This window comes from Myxocyprinus asiaticus, chromosome 33, assembly GCF_019703515.2.
Source record: "Myxocyprinus asiaticus isolate MX2 ecotype Aquarium Trade chromosome 33, UBuf_Myxa_2, whole genome shotgun sequence".
Classification (NCBI taxonomy): domain Eukaryota; kingdom Metazoa; phylum Chordata; class Actinopteri; order Cypriniformes; family Catostomidae; genus Myxocyprinus; species Myxocyprinus asiaticus.
Window position 1 is genome coordinate 34,659,152 of NC_059376.1, and position 23,333 is coordinate 34,682,484.

At 38.1% G+C, this 23,333-nt stretch overlaps 2 protein-coding genes across 10 annotated transcripts in view; both read left to right on the forward strand.

Moving 5' to 3' along the window:
- Positions 1-14,676, forward strand: part of LOC127424463 (centrosome-associated protein 350-like) — a 55,875-nt gene extending 41,199 nt beyond the window's left edge. For 8 of the 9 annotated variants that reach the window (XM_051669705.1, XM_051669706.1, XM_051669709.1 and 5 more), the window contains exons 29-39: positions 2,792-3,009; positions 3,761-3,951; positions 4,493-4,646; positions 8,040-8,200; positions 8,383-8,519; positions 8,639-8,721; positions 8,837-10,815; positions 11,202-11,672; positions 11,788-11,934; positions 12,307-12,429; positions 12,530-14,676. In XM_051669705.1, coding sequence (XP_051525665.1) covers positions 2,792-3,009; positions 3,761-3,951; positions 4,493-4,646; positions 8,040-8,200; positions 8,383-8,519; positions 8,639-8,721; positions 8,837-10,815; positions 11,202-11,672; positions 11,788-11,934; positions 12,307-12,429; positions 12,530-12,691 — 3,826 coding nt within the window. In that variant the 3' untranslated portion in view covers positions 12,692-14,676. The remainder of the gene's footprint in view (positions 1-2,791; positions 3,010-3,760; positions 3,952-4,492; positions 4,647-8,039; positions 8,201-8,382; positions 8,520-8,638; positions 8,722-8,836; positions 10,816-11,201; positions 11,673-11,787; positions 11,935-12,306; positions 12,430-12,529) is intronic. The other variant, XM_051669710.1, reaches the window with a different exon arrangement.
- Positions 14,677-16,593: 1,917 nt separating this feature from the next.
- The window catches only part of LOC127424468 (sulfhydryl oxidase 1-like), a 38,039-nt gene continuing 31,299 nt past the window's right edge, over positions 16,594-23,333 (forward strand). The window contains exons 1-3 of the mRNA XM_051669730.1: positions 16,594-16,923; positions 19,087-19,187; positions 22,620-22,668. Coding sequence (XP_051525690.1) covers positions 16,635-16,923; positions 19,087-19,187; positions 22,620-22,668 — 439 coding nt within the window. The 5' untranslated portion in view covers positions 16,594-16,634. The remainder of the gene's footprint in view (positions 16,924-19,086; positions 19,188-22,619; positions 22,669-23,333) is intronic.

A 23,333-nucleotide genomic window follows, 5' to 3' on the forward strand; every position in this document is an offset into this window, starting at 1 on the left:
AAATGTTTTTATTGCAATACTGTAATAAAAAATAAATAAGTCATTGTGTCCAGACAGAAGGATTTTCATTAAAATCAGCCTAAATTAAATACAACCATAATGTTCATATATGCAATTGTGCTTCAAATACGTACTTAAAAAAATAAATAAAAAAGACACATTTAAAAGTACATGTTATACTTTTATATAAATGTGTGTGTGTGTGTATATATATATATATGTGTTGTGGGTGGAATGTGCTGAATTGTTAGGAAAATAATGTTAAAAAAAATACAAAAATAAAAATATTAAATATCTGCCATTATACTGACCTGGACATTTCTTGACCATATTTATGAGATTCACCAGACTGCTGTTTTGAGCAGATAGTTTCCAGGCCAGGTGTAGATAAAAGGGACAGCTTGTAATTACCGAGACCTTTCAACTTGTAAACTGTTCCCTTAAATACAGGGTGTTCTCTCAGTCTTTGATCATTTTTAAGATGTTAAATTGTTTTTATGGTCTCCTCACAGTAGTTGCTTGTTAAAATGTTGCAGCATGTGGGTAACTACTAACAGTCACTGATTGGTCGATGCTTTTGTTGCACAAATTAGTTAAGGGAAAACATAAATGAATATACATGTTTACACTCAATCTTTCTCTCTCTCTCCATATCTGTGTTTTTTCTCTCTCTCTCCTTATCTGTATCTTTGTACATTCTCACTTTTTGTCTCACATTCTTTTTTCACTCTTCTTGATATTTCCCCCATCTGACTGTCCACTCCTCCCTTTCTTCTTTTTTTTTTTAGACACTGTTCACCTGTCCATTATTTCTTTTCTGTCTTTACCACTCATCACTGGGCCTCTCTGTCTGTCTGTCTCCCAAAACTCCACCCCAAATTCCAGCATTTTATCTACAGCCAGTTGGTCAGGTACAGTTACCCACAATCCCCCCTCCCCTCTCTCAGCACCTATTACCCATGGAGCATGCTTTTGTTCAACCACTGCCACAGCTGGATGGGTGGGGGGAATGTTTGGTGGGGATAAAAGCAGAAAGACGAATGCAATGATGAATGAATGAAAATGTACCAGCTACACCATGTTGAAATGAGCTGATTCTTTGGCTAAAGCTGCTATGCATGCATATTAATCATAGTTATTTATCAAACTCAAAGATTTTTTAAGCTGATTAATAAATGTTTTATTAAAAAACAATTCCATCATGTTTTTGCAGATCAGAAACAGGTAAATTACAACTGTTCAGGATTGTCATGAATCGAAAAAGCCAAAGATCAGACTTATTTGAATAATGGTGGATTAAATGAGGAATTTCTGAGTCTTTTGTCTTTTGTCTCTATGGTGTGATCCCTTCAAATCTTCACCTTGCTGCTGGTCTGTCTTGAATTAATATATAAATGTAATGTGTATATACTGTATTAGAGAATCTCATTAAAATGTCCAGTCATATTTAACCCCAAAATCAAAAGAACTTTTGCAAACAATTTTTTTAAATAAAAATAAAATAATGGTACTAAATTCTGCTTCATTGTCTTTAAGCCAAAAAAATAAATAAAAAATAATAAATATATAATAAAAATAAAATAATAAAAGTGAATTTTGGGGTGAAATTTGACTTTAAAATGTTCAAATGACAAGATTTGTAAGATTCACCCATACACCACACAAAGGACAATCTCTGTTAAATCAGTTCTTGAACTTGGTACTGTGGTGAGTGCAGATGGAGAGAAATATCTCCCTTCAGACAGGCCTGGCAGACTGATGTATTGTATGGCTCTGTATAATGCAAGTTTAGGACTTCTTCATCTGCCCAATGGCCACGGTAAATCTTAACTCCAGCCCCTGATTAAATAAATGTAGCCTGTGATGAGCTAATGAGTATATATGACTGAGGCAGCATAATGGAATTTATGGTTAGATGAAGATGGTCGCTGAATTCACAAGGCAAGACAATTGCTTTTAGATAAAGCCATCTGTTTTTCTCTAACATGTTTTTAATGATCTTAAACCTCAATGAAAAAGGCAGGCAGGTTTGATTACCACAACCAAAGTCATGAGACATGGAGGGCATCTTTTTTTTGCTCATAAAATGTACTTGGCTCCATTGAAGGACATGACATAGCTTGCTTTAACATTATGGAAGTGCTATAAAATTCAGTATAGCATGTGAAATGCTAATTAAAAATCAGTTTTCAGTTTAATGTGCTTTACTGGCATGGCAAATAATTGTACATTTGTATTGCCAAAACATTTGCAGGTACCAAACAGATACCTTTAAGAGAATTATGAAGATAAAAAAAATATATTTTCATTGGCTAAACCTGGAGAAAAGGCCATTTTTTTTATACATTTTATGAAAAAAGGCCTTTCTTTCAGTCTTCAATGCAAGATATCACTTACAGAGACAAAAGCAAAACACACTGTTTGTCAAACCCTGGAAGGAACTTGTGTGTTTGTTATTTTCATGTTGTTCACCCTTGAGCTAAATCAGATGCCTGAGTGAATGCATAACAGGGTCCTTGCCCATATATCCTCCATTGCAATGAGTGCAGGTCTCCAGGTGGATGCTGTGCTTATTTTGGGAAGCATGGTTGTGTGTGTGTGTGTGTGTGTGTGTGTGGGTTCATAGTCTTTCGAAGAAACTAACCGGGTGGTTAAGAAAATTGGTGAGGGGCAATATTTAGATTTTTGCTTTGCCTGCTTTTTGTGGTGGTGTGTCTCTAAATTGTTTCACTTTGCTTCACACAATGTCATTCTCCCTTCCTCTGCTTGCTCTCTCTCTCTTTTTCTCCAGGTTTCTCACTAAGCGAGAACAGCAGTTGATGCAGAGGCGCAGACATGCAGAGGAACTTCTGGAGTGGAGGCAGCGGTTGGATGCAGAGGAGGCTGATGTGCGGCGCATGGAGAAACAGGCGCTAGCAGCCTGGGAAAAGCAACAGCAGCCACGCAGCAGAACACCACCACAGCAATGCAGTAACACCAGTGGCAGACCAGAGTGTCCCACTGGACTAGGTAAAGATTAAAACTGAATGAAAGAGAACAAGAAGGAAAAGAAATGACACCTGAGAATGGTCTTTTAAAGCTAGTTATAAAATGAATAGTTCCAGCTCTAAAACGTGATTGGATGAGCTTGTTCAAAGCTGCTTAAAAACATTACACATTAGTTGTACTAATTTTTTATTATTATTTTTTTCACCCAATTTGGAATGCCCAATTCCCAGTGCGCTTTTGAAGTCCTTGTGGTCGCGTAGTGATTCGTCTCAATCCGGATGGCGGATGATGAATCCCTGTTGCCTCCTCGTCTGAGACCATCAACCCGCGTATCCTATCACGTGGCTTGTTGAGCGCGTTGCCACGGAGACATAGCGCGTGTGGAGGCTTCGCCATCCACCGCGGCATCCGCGCTCAACTCACCACGCACCCCACCGAGAACAAACCACATTATAGTGACCACGAGGAGGTTACCCCATGTGACTCTACCCTCCCTAGCAACCGGGCCAATTTGGTTGCTTAGGAGGCCTGGCTGGAGTCACTCAGCATGCCCTGGGATTCGAACTAGCGAACTCCAGGGGTGGTAGCCAGCATCTTTTACCACTGAGCTACCCAGGCCCCTTGCACATTAGTTGTACTCTATATTAAATGTGATGTGTTTTGAAGACACTGAATTTGACCCATTACATCTTAACAATGCTGCAGTCTCATAGTCTCTCTATTTCTTTGTCCGTGTGCACATGTTTGTTTGTCTGTATGCATGTTCCCACAGAAGCAGGCAGTGAGGAAGACTCCCCAGCTCTATCTGTGTCCAGTGTGCACACAGATGCTTCCGTTTCAGAGCAGCTGGCTAGCCCTTCCTCAGACCATCCCCTTTCTGAGCCCTTCTCACCTCAACCGGCTAGCAGCCCTGTCCCTGATGCCCTCTACTCACCTGAGCTCCACTCCATAAACAACAAAAGGGTGAGAACTGAACCAGCCTCGGGACCCTTGACTACACAAATGATTATCAGGACATAGAACAGAAATATATATTGTGAACAAATCTCTATATATATATATATATATATATATATATATATATATATATATATATATATATATATGTCTGTTTTTCTGACTGTTTGTGTGTGCTTTCTGCCTGTTTTTTCCCCTTACTCTACCACATAAACTTCTGAATGTCAACACAGACTCAGTGGTATCCAGGTTTTAGAGCAATATAATAGTGTGGCTTTCACTGTCAATGTATTGCTAGCTTTAGGACAGGAAGTTAAGGAAGGAACGTGCTGCATCTAAAATCTCTGTGTATGATTTATTAGAGCTATTAAAGCAATTAAAATATAGCAATTATTGTTGTATGCATCTTGCATTATTCCAAAGTCATGTTTATGTGTGTGTCATAGTGTTAAAGAGTTGTGACATTACATGGTGTTGATTATAGCTCTCTTTGGTGAGAGTGATTGCATGTCCTGACCTTGGATCCCTCTTCCTGTGTGTGTTGCAGTCTCCTCCAGGGAAAGCCAGCCTCAGCTCTCTTCAACATTCAGACAATAGCCAGGCTGGTACGGTCACCAGTGGAAGCAGCAGGATGCAGGTGCACTCTGGCTCCAAGACCAGTGAGCCCCACACCAATGACCCCCAATCAGCCACTCCATCTGGTAAGATCCTTGCTCTGGTAGAGTATCCCAAACAGACATGGAAAAAAACCTTGATTTGCTAGATCAAATCAGTCTAGGCCTGTTTTCCTTATAGATTAAAGTACCTTTTGAACATGATTACATTTTGTTTTCCTAATATTTTAAAGCTATAACCTAAAATAATTTAACATTAAACTCTTGTCTTACCAGTTGTTTAACTTAACTTAATAAAAAAATGTTTTATGTATATAACATTTTTTACATTTTTTGATACATTTATTTATTGGTATTATAGTTGTCATTAGTCTGTCAAGGCAGGTATATTTAGAGTCGTGAGGCTAATAATGTTTAGCATGCTCTTACGGTCCAGTTTTTTTCTTGCCATCCTAAATTGATGAGGAGGACACAGGTAGAGGGACACTATGCCAGCAAAATATGATGCTCTGTGTTTATATACACCGATCAGCCACAACATTAAAACCACCTGCCTAATATTGTGTAGGTCCCCCTCGTGCCGCCAAACCAGTGCCAACCCGCATCTCAGAATAGCATTCTGAGATGCTATTCTTCTCACCACAATTGTACAGGGTGGTTATCTAAGTTACCGTAGACTTTTCAGTTCGACCCAGTCTGGCCATTCTCTATTGACCTCTCTCATCAACAAGGCATTTCCGACCACAGAACTACCACTCACTGGATGTTTTTGAGTAAATTCTAGAGACTGTTGTGCATCAGAATCCCAGGAGATCAGCAGTTACAGAAATACTCAAACCAGCCCATCTCGCACCAACAAACATGCCACGGTCCTAATCCCCATTCTGATGGTTGATGTGAACATTAACTGAAGCTCCTGACCCGTATCTGCATGATTTTATGCACTGCACTGCTGGCGCATGATTGGCTGATTAGATAATCGTGTGGATGATTGCTGGTGCCAGATGGGCTGGTTTGAGTATTTCTGTAACTGCTGATCTCCTGGGATTTTGACACACAACAGTCTCTAGAATTTACTCAGAATGGTGCAGAAAACATCCAGTGAGCGGCAGTTCTGTGGATGGAAACGCCTTGTTGATGAGAGAGGTCAACAGAGAATGGCCAGAGTGGCTCAAACTGACAAAGTCTATGGTAACTCAGATAACCGCTCTGCACAATTGTGGTGAGAAGAATAACATCTCAGAATGCTATTCCGAGATGCAGGTTGAATTTTAGGTAGGTGGTTTTAATGTTGTGGCTGATCGGTATATGCAGTTGAAGTCAGAAGTTTACATACACTTAGGTTGAAGTCTTTGAAACTCATTTTTTAACCACTCCACAGATTTCATATTAGCAAACTATAGTTTGGCGAGTCATTTAGGACATCTACTTTGTGCATGACACAAGTAATTTTTCCAACAATTGTTTACAGACAGATTGTTTCACTTTTAATTGACTATCACAATTCCAGTGGGTCAGAAGTTTACATACACAAAGTTAACTGTGCCTTTAAGCAGCTTGAAAAATTTCAGAAATTGATGTCAAGCATTTAGGCAATTTGCCAATTAGCTTCTGATAGGAAGCTTCTAATTGGTGTCAATTGGAGGTGTACCTGTGGATATATTTTAAGGCCTACCTTTAAACTCAGTACCTCTTTGCTTGACATCATGGGAAAATAATAAAAGAAATCAGCCAGGATCTCAGAAAAACAATTGTGGACCTCCACAAGTCTGGTTCATCCTTGGGAGTAATTTCCAAATGCCTGAAGGTACCACGTTCATCTGTACAAAAAATAGTACTCAAGTATAAGTACCATGGTGGGACCGCACAGCCATCAAACCGCTCGGGAAGGAGACGCATTCTGTCTCCTAGTGATGAACATTTTTTGGAGCGAAAAGTGCAAATCAATCCCAAAACAACAGCAAAGGACCTTGTGAAGATGCTGGAGGAAACAGGTAGACAAGTATCTATATCCACAATAAAATGAGACCTATATCGACATAACCTGAAAGGCTGCTTGGCAAGGAAGAAGCCACTGCTCCAAAACCACAATAAAAAAGCCAGACTACACTTTGCAAGTGCACATGGGGACAAAGATCTTACTTTTTGGAGAAATGTCCTCTGGTCTGATGAAACAAAAATTTTACTGTTTGGCCATAACGACCATCGTTATGTTTGGAGGAAAAAGGGTGAGGCTTGCAAGCCGAAGAACACCATCCCAACCGTGAAGCATAGAGGTGGCAGCATCATGTTGTGGGGGTGCTTTGCTGCAGGAGGGACTGGTGCACTTCACAAAATAGATGGCATCATGAGAAAGGAAAATTATGTGGATATATTGAAGCAACATCTCAAGACATCAGCCAGGAAGTTAAAGCTCAGTCGCAAATGGGTCTTCCAAATGGACAATGACCACAACTACACCTCCAAAGTTGTGGCAAAATGGCTTAAGGACAACAAAGTCAAGGTATTGGAGTGGCCATCACAAAGCCCTAACCTCAGTTCGATAGAAAATTTGTGGGCAGAACTGAAAAAGCGTGTGCGAGCAAGGAGGCCTACAAACTTGACTCAGTTACACCAGTTCTGTCTGGAGGAATGGGCCAAAATTCCAGCAACTTATTGTGAGAAGCTTGTGGAATGCTAAATTTGACCAATGTTAAGCAATTTAAAGGCAACGCTACCAAATACTTACAAAGTGTATGTAAACTTCTGAACCACTGAAAATGTGATGAAAGATTAAAAAGCTGAAATCATTCTCTCTACTATTATTTTGAATAATAATATTATAATAATAATTACTATTATTTTCTTATTCTTATAATAAAGTAGCGATCCTAACTGACCTAAGACAGGGAATGTTTTCTACGATTAAATGTCAGGAATTGTGAAAAGCTGAGTTTATATGTATTTGGCTAAGGTGTATTTAAACTTCTGATTTCAGCTGTATGTGTGCACTTCTCTTGCTCAAACTACTTAGTCATCATGTTATATAAGCACAGATGAGTCTACGTGCCTAGTACTGATGATCTCTGTGTGTGAAAGTGAGACTGTTCAAGGAAGCTGTGTTCCCATTGTGGTGTAAATATTACCCATCTCTTAATATTTGGTGTTTTTCAATCACTTTATCATGTTGTACTTTGCCAAGGAATCCCTAAACTTTATGGAGAATTTAAAAACGTTATTGCGTAGTGCCATGTGAGACAGATTAGACAAGGGTTTCCCTTTGTTTTTGTTTGTTTATTTTTGGGGTTAATTTCCCTTCCAAAGTTGTGTACTATGTGCAGTGGTTAAAACTAAAAGGTAATATAGCTAAAATGGTCAAAGGTAAAGGGATGGTAACTAGAAAGTTGCTTGTTTTAATCCCCACAAAAAATGAGTCTCGAACCATCACCACCATATACTTGAGCAAAACTTTTTTGCATCTTTTTGCACCTTTTACTGTAGAGACCACATCAGATCAAAGTGATATTGAGAGCCGTATTCGTGCCCTCAAGGATGAGCTCCGTAAGCGCAAATCAGTGGTGTACCAGCTGAAGAAAGAGCAGAAGAAGAGACAAAAAGAACGGCTGAAAGCTCAAGAGGCAAGTCTGCTGAAACAGCTCGAGGTCAGCGACCAACCCCTTCTGAATTCATATATTCCTGTCTGGAACAATAAACATTATGCAGTTTCTCTTAAAGAAAATGCTGAAGATTGTTTACTCACTATTTCATTTCTTATTCTTTTGAATATTATAATTGACAATAATAGAGAGGACTCAGTGGGCTTTGTGTGTCTGTGTGTCCCTAGTCCTATAATGACTTTATTCAGAAGACCAAGGCTGAGTTGAGTAAAGAACCTGGCAGCATTCCGACTACTAAACCTCAGATTAAAACTCCCACGTCAGCCACTGAAAAGCCTTGGATAAAACCCCCTCCGCTTCAGAGGTTTGCTTTGACATTTAACAATTCATTATTAATCTTTTATTTCCTTTGTCATTTTTTTTTTTTTTTTTTTTTTTTTATTCACTTACCATAATGTCTGATGAACATGTTTCCTTTGACAGGCCTGAGACCAGCAAGAACTGGATGATCGTCACAGAGTCTGAGAAATCAGCGAAGGTTCCCACAGAGACATCTGTTGAGAAAGGTGCAATAACTATAAAGACTAAAAAGCATCATTGTTGAAATAATCAGAATATGGTTTAAGAACAAAATTTATACATAATCTGACAGTAATCTATTACATTTTCATTTGTTTTCAGATGATGAAGCACAATCGGAACCTTGTAAATATTCCTCAGAACATGAGGAAATTCCCTCAGATGAAGATCTTCCTACAGTCACCCCAACCCCAATAATGGGAAGCCCAGAACATATGGACAACTTGATGAGCTTGCATAGTCCAGAATACCCTAGCTACCATTCAGAGGATATCCCCTCGCTTAAGGAGCATTCTGCCAGGCCACGGGCCAATGACCTTCTTTCAGAAGACGATAGCATTGTCTCTAACCAGAGGTCAGATATTATGGAGGAACAGGAATATGCAAAGTTAGAGGGCTCTGAAAATGACGACTCTGGTCCTCTTTTCAAATTGGATCTTGGACTTCAGATGCCATCTCTGAAAAATAATGACTCCAAACTGGAAGAAGAAATGTTGTCGTGGAAGGATAGTCAGGATGCTGATGAAAAGCCAGCCTTTGGAGACCCTGTAGAAGCTGGAGAGACACTAAAAGTTCGAACGGCCTCAAATGAATCTCCTGTGGAGATATCAAAAAATATAGACTACCCGCTAGATGAAAAGAGTCCTTCAGTCATAGATCATTCTTACACTGACTTCTCATTGTCCGAGAGGGAAGATTCACCAAAGATCAAAGAGATGCTGTCACCTTCAGGTGATGGCTATAATGAGGAGTCTTTTTTTGGGTCGTCATTCATGGAGGATAACCTTGAATTAAAACCTACATCAACTTCTGCCCCAGAGCCCAAGGAAAAATCTTATAAGTCACCTATATATAGTAGTAAAGAGGAAATTGAAGAAGAACTAAGTGTCCAACCAGAAAGTACCAATGGCAGCTTCCAAGCTGATAGCCTTGGGAAAAGCTCCAAAGAAGACATTGCTAGCCCTTCAAAATGTCCAACTTCTCCACAGCCTCTAACTCCAACCTTGCCAATAAAGGACGAATTGCCAAACTTCTGCATTGGAGATAGGGTTTTGGTGAGTAACATACAACCAGGGACCCTTAGATTCAAAGGACCGACCAACTTTGCCAATGGATTCTGGGCTGGAGTGGAACTGGACAACTCTGAGGGAAGTAACAATGGAACCTACGATGCTGTGGTGTACTTCAAGTGTAGGGACAACCATGGTATATTCGCCCCACCGGACAAGATCTCTCGTCTTCCAGAAAAGTTTGAGGCTAGTGCAGACACGGAAGATGAAGATTCATCACTTGATGACCAGCCAAACAAGAAACTCAAAGAGTCCAGCTTGGAGAAGCAATTGGAGCACAGAAATCTTCTAAATAAAGGGAAAGGAGAAAAATCTGACCTAGATTTGCATTCTGAGGACAGAGGGCCTTCTGATGAACACGACAAGCCATTTGAATTCAACATCAAACAGCTTTCGTTTGGGAAAAGTACCTTTAATAAATCACTGCATAACCTAAATTTTAACGATATTAACTGCAATACAATTAAGGACTGTGACAAAGGTTCACACGTGGTGCCTAACGGTGGAGGCAGGGACATCATTCTCGGATTTGAGGACACATCCATTGATGATGTTGTTCCATTGCTAAATAATTTGGATAAGGGGATATCTAAAAGACAAAAGCAGCAAGAAGAACATACAGCAGTCATTTTGGACCTGTTGGTTGAAGGTGAGAAATCCAAAGTTGATGGCCTTCAGAAATCCACAGACATCTCCATCGAGGAGGCCAGCTTAGATACTAGAGAGGACTTGAATAACAAAAGAGCTTTGACTACCCTTGCAGATAAGCTTGTGGACAACTTTGTAAGTGATGCTGTGAAGCAATTACAGAAGATCAAGAAAGACAAAGAGGAAAAGTTATCAGTTGCTAATCATCAGAAAAGAGACTTCGTCAATGAAGATGATGAACTTAAAAGCAATAATGTCAAGTCTCAGAGCAGGTCTGCATCCAATACAAGGACGGACAGTTTCTGCACCTTCTTTGATGACGACCAGGAAGAACTTTCATCTCCAGAGCATTGCAACAGACCAGTAAGTGACATTGACAGATGTAATTTATCTAAACATCTTATAAAATTAGAAACTGTGACCAGTTTAAACTGCCTTTTAAAGATCTTTAAAGTTATTTATTGAAAACAAGTAAATGATTTACTCTAGCAAGCTGGTAACATTGCTGATGTGTAATGCTTAAGTTGACATTTCCAGCTGTATTGACAGAGATTCAGGTACTGACGTTACCTAGAAAATTTGTTTTAGTCATGCAGTGTGTTGCAAAGTTCAAACAACAGCACACTGAATGTCCCGTTTGTAAAATCTGAGAGTGAAAATGTAAAGTTAAACCAAACCTCTTTAAGTGACTGTGATAGAAGCTGTAAAGAGTTGAGATTGATGAGTGTTCCACTATGCCTTTTCAACAGGAGAGCCCTGTCTTGGGAACAAGTGGACAGGAAGAGCTAGCCAAACGTCTGGCTGAGCTGGAGCTGAGCCGTGAGCTCTTCGATGTCCTTGGGGATGAGCAGGACTGGTTTGATGAAGACTATGGTCTCAGTTCACGAAAACTACAGCAGAAGCAAAATCTCCAGCAGCAGGAGGAGATTTCTAGCTCTTTGAGTCTGGGTCCAGGGGAACCAGGCAAAACACCCCCCAGGCCTGAGCTTCCCTTGCAGATGAAGCAACCAGAGGAGCCTGTCATGATTGTTCCTCACAATGTGCAGGAGGTGGAGAAATTAGTCAGTGCTGCTACACAGGAGATCTGGAAAAGTTGCAAGCTGGGTAATGGTAGACCAAGTCTGGTTGGTGTACCCAAACCTCAACCCTCTAATGATTTCCTGGGTGAAGACACCAAAGCCAATGACCAGGAGGCCCAGTGCAAACGAAGTTACAAACAGGTAGGTATCAAGATGTTGATATTTAGGTTTGTCCTTATTTAACATTTTACATAGTTTTTGGAAACATTTTCAGTAAATTTGAGAAAAATTAGTGAAAAACGTGTTTTATTTTCAGGCCGTCTTTGATTTATCATGGGAAGTCATTCAAGATATCTATGCAGAAGTTCCAAAAGTTGATCAACCACAATGGATGAAGCCACGTCGCCTTAATTCAAACTTCTTCCATCGGGTCAAATGCCCTAATGACATCACAACGGTCCAGGTATATAAGATGTCAATATTGCTTGTAATATTGCAATATTGCATCTTTTTATAAGTTTAGTCTTTTTTTTTTTTTTTACATACAAGCCACTTTAAGTGCTTTTCCACCATCGGATCGAATGGTTCTGAGCACAGTGAGTAGCGGTTCCAGTAGCATTTCCACTTGAGCACTGTTTGATACGGTTCGATTACAAACCGTTTACAGCCTGGAATTCTTAGCACAGATTTAGCTAACTGTGCTGGTGTACACCTGTATTGTTCAGCACGATGGTGAAAAAGCACCTTCAGACTGTGAGACTGGTACCAAAAGAAAGCTGAATGTATACATTTTATTTGTTATTTTTATTTTTTATATATATGCACTTTTTTTCAGGAATTTGTCACCACTGAGGTATTAAAGCTGTGTGGTTTAAGGAAAGAGCAGAATCAAAAAACAGACTGGCAGAAGATGATCAAATTTGGCCGAAAAAAACGAGACCGAGTTGACCACATTCTAGTAAGTCTATTTAAGCTCACATTCCGAATGCTGATGTCCCAAACTGTCCCAAAGGATTACTAAAAAGTTCAAAATTCTATAACCATTCTACCACTTCTAGGTCCAGGAGTTGCATGAGGAGGAATCCCAGTGGGTGAACTATGACGAGGACGAACTTTTTGTGAAGATGCAGCTAGCTGATGGTATTTTTGATGCTTTGCTAAAAGACACAGCTGAAGTTCTGACCCAAATCCAAGAGAAAAGATCCAAAAGAACTCTCTGATGATACTTTTATTTGTACAGAGAAACGCTTTTAGGTACCTTCTATTATACATGGAAGTCCATGTATAATAGATATTCTTTCATAAAAAGACATCTGGTAGGGAATTCTTTTTCAGTCTGCTTTAACAGTCCACAACCAGACATTTTGTGGGTTGAATATCCATAGTATGGAAAGGCCATAGCATCTTGTCAGCAGTCTAATCTTCCTGAGGTCTGACTTGTAATGAATTCAGCTATTGGTGGTCCTGTGTTAATTGTAGCAGCTGCTTGGGTCTAAATTCCCCATACTGGGTCTGTTCATCATTGCTGCTAAAACTGGCTTTGCCATCTCAAGTCTTAATCGAATACAAATTTAGAAGGGGCAGATCAAATTAGGACAGACCTGAAGACTTGGACTAACTAATTAGATTGTGTCATAACAAAAATACTTTTCCTTTAATTCTATTATTTTATTTTTAAAGTAACATTTGAATTTGAAAGTAATGTTGAAAGTGTGTACAAAAAAAGAGAGAATATTTAACAATTTACAGAATTAATTGCACAAACTAAGCACAATAATTAAAAATTGAAAGTCTAAATGGCAATACAATGTAAAGGGATTTGATGCATGGTAATAATGAGTGCAAAAAAATGTAAATGATATTTAACTGTCTGCTTTTTGAAAGCAACAGGGAAAGCCTGTCCTTGTAATGGTTTTTTTGTTTGCTCCTTCATACAATGTTGTATTGGCAACAGATGCATCAGTTACTGAATTCTAAAAGGTTGACATTTAGATTGAAATGTTATCCTAGCTGTGCTAAACACGGTAATGCTGGATTCTAGCCTTAACATTTGCCTTTCACATTAATTTTAAGTGCCTCCATGGTCATTTGTTTGCTCATGCAAGAGTGACATTTCCCAGCCTTCCTTTGATGTGTATCGTAGGTCCTTTTGGCTTTAATCTGGTCATGTATCTCATGTAACCATCTTTCTTGATAGTTGGACAAACCTCTAATGCCGTAAGATGTGCATTTCTTCCTTGGTTTGTGTGCACCCATCATCATAACCCTTTTAAAAGTTAAAATTTTGTGTTTTAAAGAAGCAAATGCATAAAGGAAAGATGGACAGTAATACACCATCACTGGCACAAGGGCAGATTTGTTTACTTTTAGAAAAGGAAGTGTTTTACTCATTGTGTCTGCTTAAGAGAAACTGCTGAAGGGCTCCCCACATCCATCCTGTCTTCATAACTAAATCCTGTTTTCCAAGAATACTGTGATGTACATATTTGTTTGTAAATCAGTCTCCTTAACAATCCTGGTTGCAGAGGATACTTGTGATCATAGTGTCTTATATTTTTAACTAGCTGTAAACAGCCCTTCCTCAAAGCTGTAGCTCCTGAGCCAGTCTGTCCGATAGTGATCTACAGCATCATTGTGAGGTTAGAGCTAGAAAATGTTATGGTGTCAGTGAGTTATGTTAATCTATGCAGCAACAGTCTCTGATACACAGCATCAGTCACTCATCCAATAACAATCCAATGAACGGAGCTAGTTATATAGGTAACTGAGATCTCTACCTCATTCAGAGAATAGGCTACAACTAATAATCAAAGTCTTTTTGGCTAACAATCTTTGAACTTTGTGGGTGGTTAAGATTCTGCCTGGGGGGTGGGGGGTGGATTTACACATCACAAATGGTTTGATAATCAGTTTCTAATCTTAAATTGGTGGGGCATAGAAATGTTTTGCATCCCTTAAGTGTATGTATAAGTAAATGTATATTTATAATGATGTACTGTGAGTGACAGAGGTGCACTTGAAGACTTGTAAATTGTTTTATCCATGTAAATAGAGTCATGGCCTATTTCCTGTGAGTGGACTCATGGAAGATTGCTGTAAAAATGGACATGGTTCCTTTTGCTTCCATGTACATATTATAGATATATTTGTTAACTAAACTGATCCTTTGGAAATTGTAAATAAAGGTCTCATTTCTCAGTCATAACTTTTGTTTTGATTTTCTGTTTTTATGTTGTGTGTCATATTTACCTGCTGAGTTTATTTTGTGACATTGATTGATCTGATGGTTTAAAGGGGTCATCACTAAATGCTCGTATAAAATGCGGGATTTACCCTCCAGAATGTTCCGAGGTGACCTCTCCGTATCAACACTGAATTAAAGTTTGCCTGGGTAAAACGTGCTCTGTCAGAATCTTTGGACAGAAAAGAGGCACACATTATGTCAATATTTGAGAAAAGGGTGATTCTGAACTAATGGCTCAGAAGGTGTCAACACGGACTTAAAGAAGATCAATGTCACTCTGGCACACTTATTAGCTAATTAAACAAATTATCTAGCAGAGGAATATGGAATATTTTTATAAAAAAATGAATATTCAAAATATGCCTCTTGTTCTTTCTATTAAAAAAGGAAGAGGCTAATAACATGTCTACACCCGAGTTTAGAAATTGTGTGGCTGTAAAAACACATTTGATTGATTAATGAAAGAATTACAAAATATTTCAAGTGTGACCTGCCGTATATCTCCTTATTTGTTCCATCTATATTCATAGAACATATGTTCCAGCTGTAGAGGATGGAATGTTTATACGTGAGATCAGATGTGAGACCACTGTGTCTAGTGTCCAAATAATATTGATTAATCAAAAATTAAATTTAAAGTGTGTGCCATCATGTTTCTTTCCATGTTCCAACTGTTTAAAAAAAAAAAAAAAAATTAAATAGAACAACAGTATCTCTAATCAACTTGTTGCAATATAAAAAAGGATGATGGAAAGAAAGACAGAAGGATAATAGGAAGACAGAAGGAACTAAAGAAAGAGGAAGACGGAACTTAGGAAGGAAGGATAGAAGACAGAAAGAAAGACGGAAGAAAAAAGGAATGAATTAGAGAAAGCAAGAACTATGGAAAGTAAGAACTAAGGAAGAAAATAATGAAAGACAGAAGGATGGAAAGAAAGTAAGGAACTAAGAAATGAAGAGAGAAGAACTAAGGAAAGGAAGGAAGGATAGAAGGAAAGGAAGACAGAAGGAACATGGAAAGAAAGGAAGGGAGGGAGGAACTAAGGAAGGAAAGAAATAATGAAAGACAGAAGGAAGGATAGAATGAAAAAGACAGAAGGAAGGATGGAAAGAAGGAAGGGAGGGAGGAACTAAGTAAGGAAAGAAGGAAGGAGAAGGGAGGAAGGAAGGGAGGGAGGAACTAAGTAAGGAAAGAAAGAATGAAGGAAGGGAGGGAGTAAGACAGGAAGGATGGAAAGCAAGGAAGGAAGAGAGGAACTAAGGAAGGAAAGAAAGAAGGAAGGGAGAAGGAACTAAGGAAGGATAGAAGGAAGGAAGGAAGGAAAGAAGGGATGGAGGGAGTGAAGGGAGGGAAGGAAGGAAGGAAAGAAAGAGGGAAGGGATGGAGGGAAGGAAGGAAAGAAGGAAGGAAAGGAGGGAAGGGAGGGAGGGAAGGAAGGAAGGAAAGGAGGGAGGGAAGGAAAGAAGGGAGGGAGGGAAGGAAGGAAGGAAAGGAGGGAGGGAAGGAAAGAAGGGAGGGAGGGAAGGAAAGGAGGGAGGGAAGGAAAGAAGGGAGGGAAGGAAGGAAAGAAGGAAGGGAGGGAAGGAAGGAAAGGAGGGAGGGAAGGAAAGAATGAAAGACAGAAGGAAGGATATAAGGAAAGGAAGACAGAAAGAAGGATGGAAAGAAAGAACAAGTATAACCAAGCATATGTCTCTTTTCTTGTTTTATTTTATAATAACATATCTCTAAATCTGATTTAAAGGATATGTTCTAATGCAAAGAGACGTTCACTGTAGTGTATGGTGTAGAATGTTTAAAGCTCAGAGTTCAGAAAGAGAGGAGTGAAGTGGGAGGGAGTTGAGCGAGGGACGAGTGGCAGAAAAGTTTCTATCACTTTCTAATACAGTTAGTTCAGTTTGAGTTGACATAAGGGAAGATGGCGCGGCGGAGCTACAGTGCCACGTCCTATTACAGGACAAAAACCAGATTAAACCCCCTTAACACTGTCCTGTGTACTCTTGTTTCTTTTTTAAGTCTTCTTCCTTCAGCCGCTGAAGCTGGACTGTACACTGCATCGGATCAGATCGTTATTTTATCACCGGAGAATGTGAACACCGTGCTGTTTAACTCCACCGCGGCTCTGCTCGTGGAGTTTTACGCGACCTGGTGCGGACACTGTATCGCGTTCTCATCCGTGTGGAAAAGCCTCGCCAGAGATATTAAAGGTTAGTTTGCATTAAATGTTTATGTTTACCCCCATGAAGAGACGGTTGCGCAGTTAACAGCTGCTTGTGTACTGCTACCTCGCGCGGATGCAAAACAATTGGACTTCCATAACAGCTACGTATTTACCAGGTTAACCATAGTTTCCTCATAACTGAGAAAATAATAAAATAAAATAAAAATAGAGAAGACAGAAAGCTTCTGAAAGTTTCACTGTTGGAAGGAGATGTCTTATTTATTATGATCTTACTATTGTAACAAAAACTGTAATAATTATGGTACTTTGATGGACTCGAATTAATTATAGTAATAATTGTAATACACGTAGTAATTGTTAAGGGGTTGTATCCTGCTGCCTCATGTTAATACAAACAAACTGAATCATGTGCAACTGAATCCTCAGAACATTTTATTATTACCTGGGCTTATAATCCAACTGCCAACGTAGTGAGCTAGTGAGCAGCGTACCTAGTGAGACTGTAATGAGTTTAAAAAGGGACCTAGTAAACTGCCTATTAAGTTAGCATAAATAATGAGCTAGAAGCTGCTTACCTAGTGAATCTGTCTGAGCCTACCTAGTGAGCCCATCTTGTCACCTACTGAGCCTGTCTGAGCCTACTTAGTGTACCTGCCTTGTGACACTTTGAGAGCTGCCTACCTACTGAGATTGTGTAGTGAGTCTACACAGTGACCTAGTGAACCACCTTCCAAGTGAGCATGAACAGTGACCTAGTGAGCACCTTACCTATTGAGACGGTCTGCACCTAGAAAGTGAGCCTGTCTTGTTACCTAGTGAGCTGCCTACCTAGTGAGACAGAGTCTTAACAGCGACCTTGTAAGCTGCCTACCAAGTGTGCATGCATAGTGACCTAGTGAGCTGTCTGTCTAGTGAGCCTACCTAGACAGCATTACATAAAAACATAAAAAACATAAAAATACTGTTTAGGTAGGCTACCTAGAAAAGTTCATTCATGTTTTGAGACACTACCACAGTACTACACAGAAACGAAATAACTAAGGAAAGAAAGGAAGACAGACGCAACTAAGAAAAAGAGAAAGAAAGGAAGACAGAACTAAGGCAAGAAAGAAAGAAGGAAAAGAAGGAAGATAGAAGGAACTAATGAAAGAAAGGAAGAAGGAAGGCAAGAAAGAAAGGGAAATAAAGAATGACAGAAAGAAAGAACTAAGGCAGGATGGAAGGAAGACAGACACAAAGAAAGAAGGAAAGAAATAAACTGAGTCTAAAGAGTCTAAATAGTGACCTAGTGAGCCTGCCAAGACAGCATTTTTGCACATTCCAAATCAACTCTTAAAATTGCTGTCTAGGTTGGCAGTTCAGTCATGTTTTGAGACACTACCACAGTAAAATGCACAAAGTTTCTTTCTTTTGGAGATTCTTGATCTAAGGGGGCAATATCAAGTTTTTCAACAAAAACAAGCAAACTATTTTGACACCTAGAAGTACCCTTTGTTAAAGGTTATTGAAACATATGATGTGACTGTGAACTCCATGTCTTCAGTGTTCATCAGAAACAAATTGTGCTTGGTCATATTGTGGCAGAAACACACTGACATGGTTGCAGGACAGTGTTTGCACAGACAGACATTTGATGTCTCCCTATTAAACTCTCTGCCTGAATGTAGCCTTTAAACATGTCTGACACAGTTACACTTCCTTTACTTGTTAAAACTTGAACTGCACAGAATATATCCAATATAAACATTTATTATTATTATTATTATTATTATTATTATTTCCCTAAAGAAAAGCAATTTTCCCCAAAATTTGGTCTGATTAGAGTTCTGTAAGCTATGACTAAAAAAAAAAAGAACTACATAGAAAATGAATTAACCACTAACAAAAACCTTCATCGGCTAAAATCAAAGGACAATATGTGTATTTCTTCAGTAAATTCGGGATGACTTCAAGGACTTTAACATTTAAACTAATAGTTCATACAAAATCATTTTGTTTAACCAGTGGCCCACAACACTTACTTAGTTTACTTATTTTATCCAGTAATAATTCTAAACATAAATAACTAATATTGGCATGAATTAATTCATTTTCTGTTATAGCATAATTTAATGTACAGCTGCTTTGTAACAACGCCTGTTGTGAAAATTTGACTTGACTATGTGTTGTTTTTTTGTCACTGTTGTAGAATGGAAGCCAGCTATTGATCTAGCTGCTATTGACTGTGCTAAGGAAAACAACAGAAAAGTGTGCACCAGTTTCGGAATCACTGGATATCCCTCTCTGAAGGTAGTGTGGCTCTACAATTTAGGGACCATCCAAAATAGAAATATTATTGCTGCTGTAGTCATTTATACTTCTTTTTCCCTAACAGTTATATACAAAAGACCAGTCTTTCATATTTTAAAGTATTACTTAGTTTTTGTAGGAAAACTTACAAATGAGAGCCTTTTAAAATCTCAGCTGTTTCTCCTACACCGTAATTAGATCAAATGGAGAGCAAATAGGCCTTGCCACATTTGCTTAAGTCTCCTGACACCTGCTTCTCAGATTTTTCTCTCAAGGAACACACCCTAGTAATCTCACATGTGTCTCCTCTAGAGTATCAGAAAAGATCTCAACAATGTCTCAAACTGTACTCAGATTTGCCTGTATACCAAAGTCTGCAATAAGTTTCAACAGAGATTTCAACTCATATGAACATGTCTCATCGAATTCTTCCACATGGGCTTATGCTATCCACATTAATGTTATAGCTCTACTCTCTCTGTATATCTACAGTTTTCGGTAACACTTTACAATCAGGTTCCATTTGTTAACATTAGTTAACATGAACTAACAATGAACAATACTTTTACAGCATTTATTAATCTTGGTTAATGTTAATTTCAAGATATACTGGGGTTACAACTAACGATTATTTTGATAATCGATTAATTTTCAATTATTTCTTCGATTAATTGGATAAAGTTATTTCCTCTGTTTTATTGAAAATGTGATTTTTAAAAAACAGGAATGATAAAGGACGTAAGGATTCGATTCACGGTACTAAATTCATGATTCGATACTTCCACAAAACTTTAAAATAAAGCCTGATCATGAAAGTTAAGATTGAATAATTTTATTATTATAATTATTACTTTTAGAACATATGCAGAACAGTTCCTTTCATTTACTTGTATAACTTAACAAAACTTATTAGGGATATCCCGATACAATTTTTTTGAGAACGAGTACCGATACTTCATTTTTGGTACTCACCGATTACGAGTCCGATACCTGTGTTTTTTTTTTTGTTTTTTTTTGCTCCATATCAAGTTTATTTCAATTTTATCATCAAAATGGTGTTTAAATAAATGAATTCATTAAAACTTTAATAAAATGAAAATATAGACATTTTCAACACAATATTGTATTATGTTTTATCAAATGAAGTGCTTATATACAGAACCTCACATCACAATCCAAAATACAACATTGGAATTAGATTTTGTCAAATAAAATGCTGCATAACAGAGCATCACAGATACTGCTTAAGTATTATACAATAACTACTGATTTATTATTATTGGTATTGTCATTAGCAGTAGTAGTATTACAGTGAATATTAAATAACTTTACAGTAGTGATATATTTCTGTCGTACTTTTTTCCTATAAATTTACCTATTTTGAAGTGTTTCTGTGTTGTTTTGACCAAGGAGCTCTGACAGGATGTTTTACAAACAGCATTTTTGCGTCCTTGAAGGGCACTTCGGGAAGTGTCGTTCCGAACAAAAGTAAGAAAATAAATTTTTTCACAAAGGGCCCTTTCACAAGACTTTTAATGATGGGAACATCCAAACTGTAATGCCATGCTTCTGTCAGAGTGCCCACATCAAGAGCACTATCCTTTGTAGTAATTGGGGCAAAGGGTTGATCACATTCGATTGGAATTCGATTGGAACATGTTATGACGGCAGCTTCCCAGTCTGGAAAAGCCAGTCACAACATGACTCAATGTGATTATTAAACTGCAAAAGGCTGCTATTTAATTAAATAAGTATGTGCTCTGTATGTACCTCATGCCACAATGTGAATTTGCACTCTGTTTGCTGTCATCTGCTACAAACAGTGCGCGATGCTCATGACAGTGTTTTCCCTGTATGAGCCAAGGAGGAGCTTTAACAGGTATGAACAACCGGCTTCAGCACAACACTGTCTCCACACATTCACAAGCGCTCACATTTGAATTACATGCAAACTATATATTTATCTCATTAAATCACAGCATTTGTGGTTAAATAATCTCACTAGGACATAACGTGATTTTACTTTGTGGGCTGAATGTTTATGTAATGACATTCGTATGTCAGATGGTATTGTTTTTTGGTATCGGAGCATTTTAATGAGTACCAGTACCAGTATATGAATGTGGTATCGGACCCGATACCGATATCAGTATCGGGACATCCCTAAAAAAAAGTGCTAAATGATCTATCGAGATGGAGTGGGACTAAAAATCAGCCCAGCAGAGGGCAGTAGTGACACCAGAATAGAAATATTAATAATTCTGCTCAGCTGAAAAATTCATAATTTTGTTAGATTAATTTGCTGATTACATTCATTTTAAGTATTTTAAATTAATATTGTAAGTTTTAAAATTGTAGTGTCAGTGATTACATGTTTCTAAACGTTTTTTTGTTTTGTAAAACGTAAATTTTAACAGTAGTGTATGCTTATCCAGTAAAATAATATTTGCTATGGTATGAATTTAGTGTTGAAATCAGACAAAACATTTAGCATTATCAGGACTATCAAATATCAGGACACTTAGCATTATTATATATAATATATTATGTCAGCATTATATTCAGGTTAATATCGAACAATCATCTGTATACGCAGTGCAGATTCACTCTCGCGCTAAAAGGTCTAACCCCAGTGCTCATTGTATTACATGCGCATTCATGATGAGGGGAAACCGTCTAAAACACTTTAAAAACTGGCATACTTTGACCTCTGAGACATCAGTGTGATATCCATGAAAGCTGAACAATATTTAACTTTTTAGCTAATATTAACAAAGATTAATAATTGCTTGATTAATAGTACTATTTCAGTATTTCACAATGGAATCTTAACTTTGTATTGTAGGTGTGGATGCACATATTTATAATGCAACAATTTACTTAAAACAGATTTTACAAACGATTTGCTTGTGTTTAATAAATAAGGCCCATTACATGTATTCATGCAGATTGCAAAGTTTGGCTTGTGCAGTTGTTCACACAAATGAATCTGTTTTGTTCATGTATAACTGTTCATTGTTCAGGCATTCACTATGGGTTTATGCTGAAGCCAGTGGAACATGTTGAATCTGTCAGTCCTTTGTCCAATTCTCAACATAAATATTCAACTGTTGCCATAGCTTATACGTCCTATCCAATCTATCATCAGTTTCCTTCATGGGAACATCTTGAAATTCATCACTTGCCATTCTTTCACAGTTTTGTGTTTTTGTGCCTGGATTCTGTTAGTCTAGTTTTCCATTTTTTCTCTTTTAAAATAAAGCGGTCATTGTTGTAAAGAGATAGAGTGAGGTTCTTCCACAGCTGTGATCAATTTTAAGGGGGCTTAAGGGAAGAGCTGTTGACTAAAGCTGTCAATGGGGCTCTGCAAGCATACAACTGATGTGAAGTTCTCAGGTAGCACAGCTACTGATCTCTCTTTCTCTTTCTTAGTTCTTCCCTGCCTTCTCAAGCAGTGAGTCCATGGGGGAGGATCTCAGAGGTAAAAATGTGTCTTTATTCCCAGTGTGTCGGATAGGAATATTTACACACAAAAATGAAATTTCTGTCATTGTTTATTCACCCTTATATTGTTTCAAATCTGTATGCCTGTCTTTTTTCCATGGCACACAAATAGAGACATTTTTAAGAATGCTCACGCTGCTATTTACAGTACAATGAAAGCATGTGACGCTATATTGCAAGTCTTCTTAAGCTATTCAATAGCTTTGTGTGAGTAACAAACTGCAATTTCAGTTGTTTTTCTCCGAAAATATTACTCATATTCCAACCTAATCTCATAAAATGAACATTACTATAACTACATTTTTGCAAATTGAGTTTTACTTGCCTTGTTCAACATGTCACCGCAGTTTCCTGGTGAAATTAACACTACAACAGCTGTGTGTTTTATTCACTTTCACAAATCAAGAGTACAACACCGGCTGATAATTACTTTATTAACCCGTATTTTTCACTCTTTCACTCACAATCTGCTGTTATAATGTTGAAACACTTTAACTATAACGCATCATTTGAAAAACAATACATTTTGACACTTGTATTACAGACTCACCTACATTTACACACATATTACAATGCAATTAGCTTCTGCCGTGGCTCATAGAGTGTTGGTCTTTGGATTTGGAAGTATGTGGTTCGAGACCA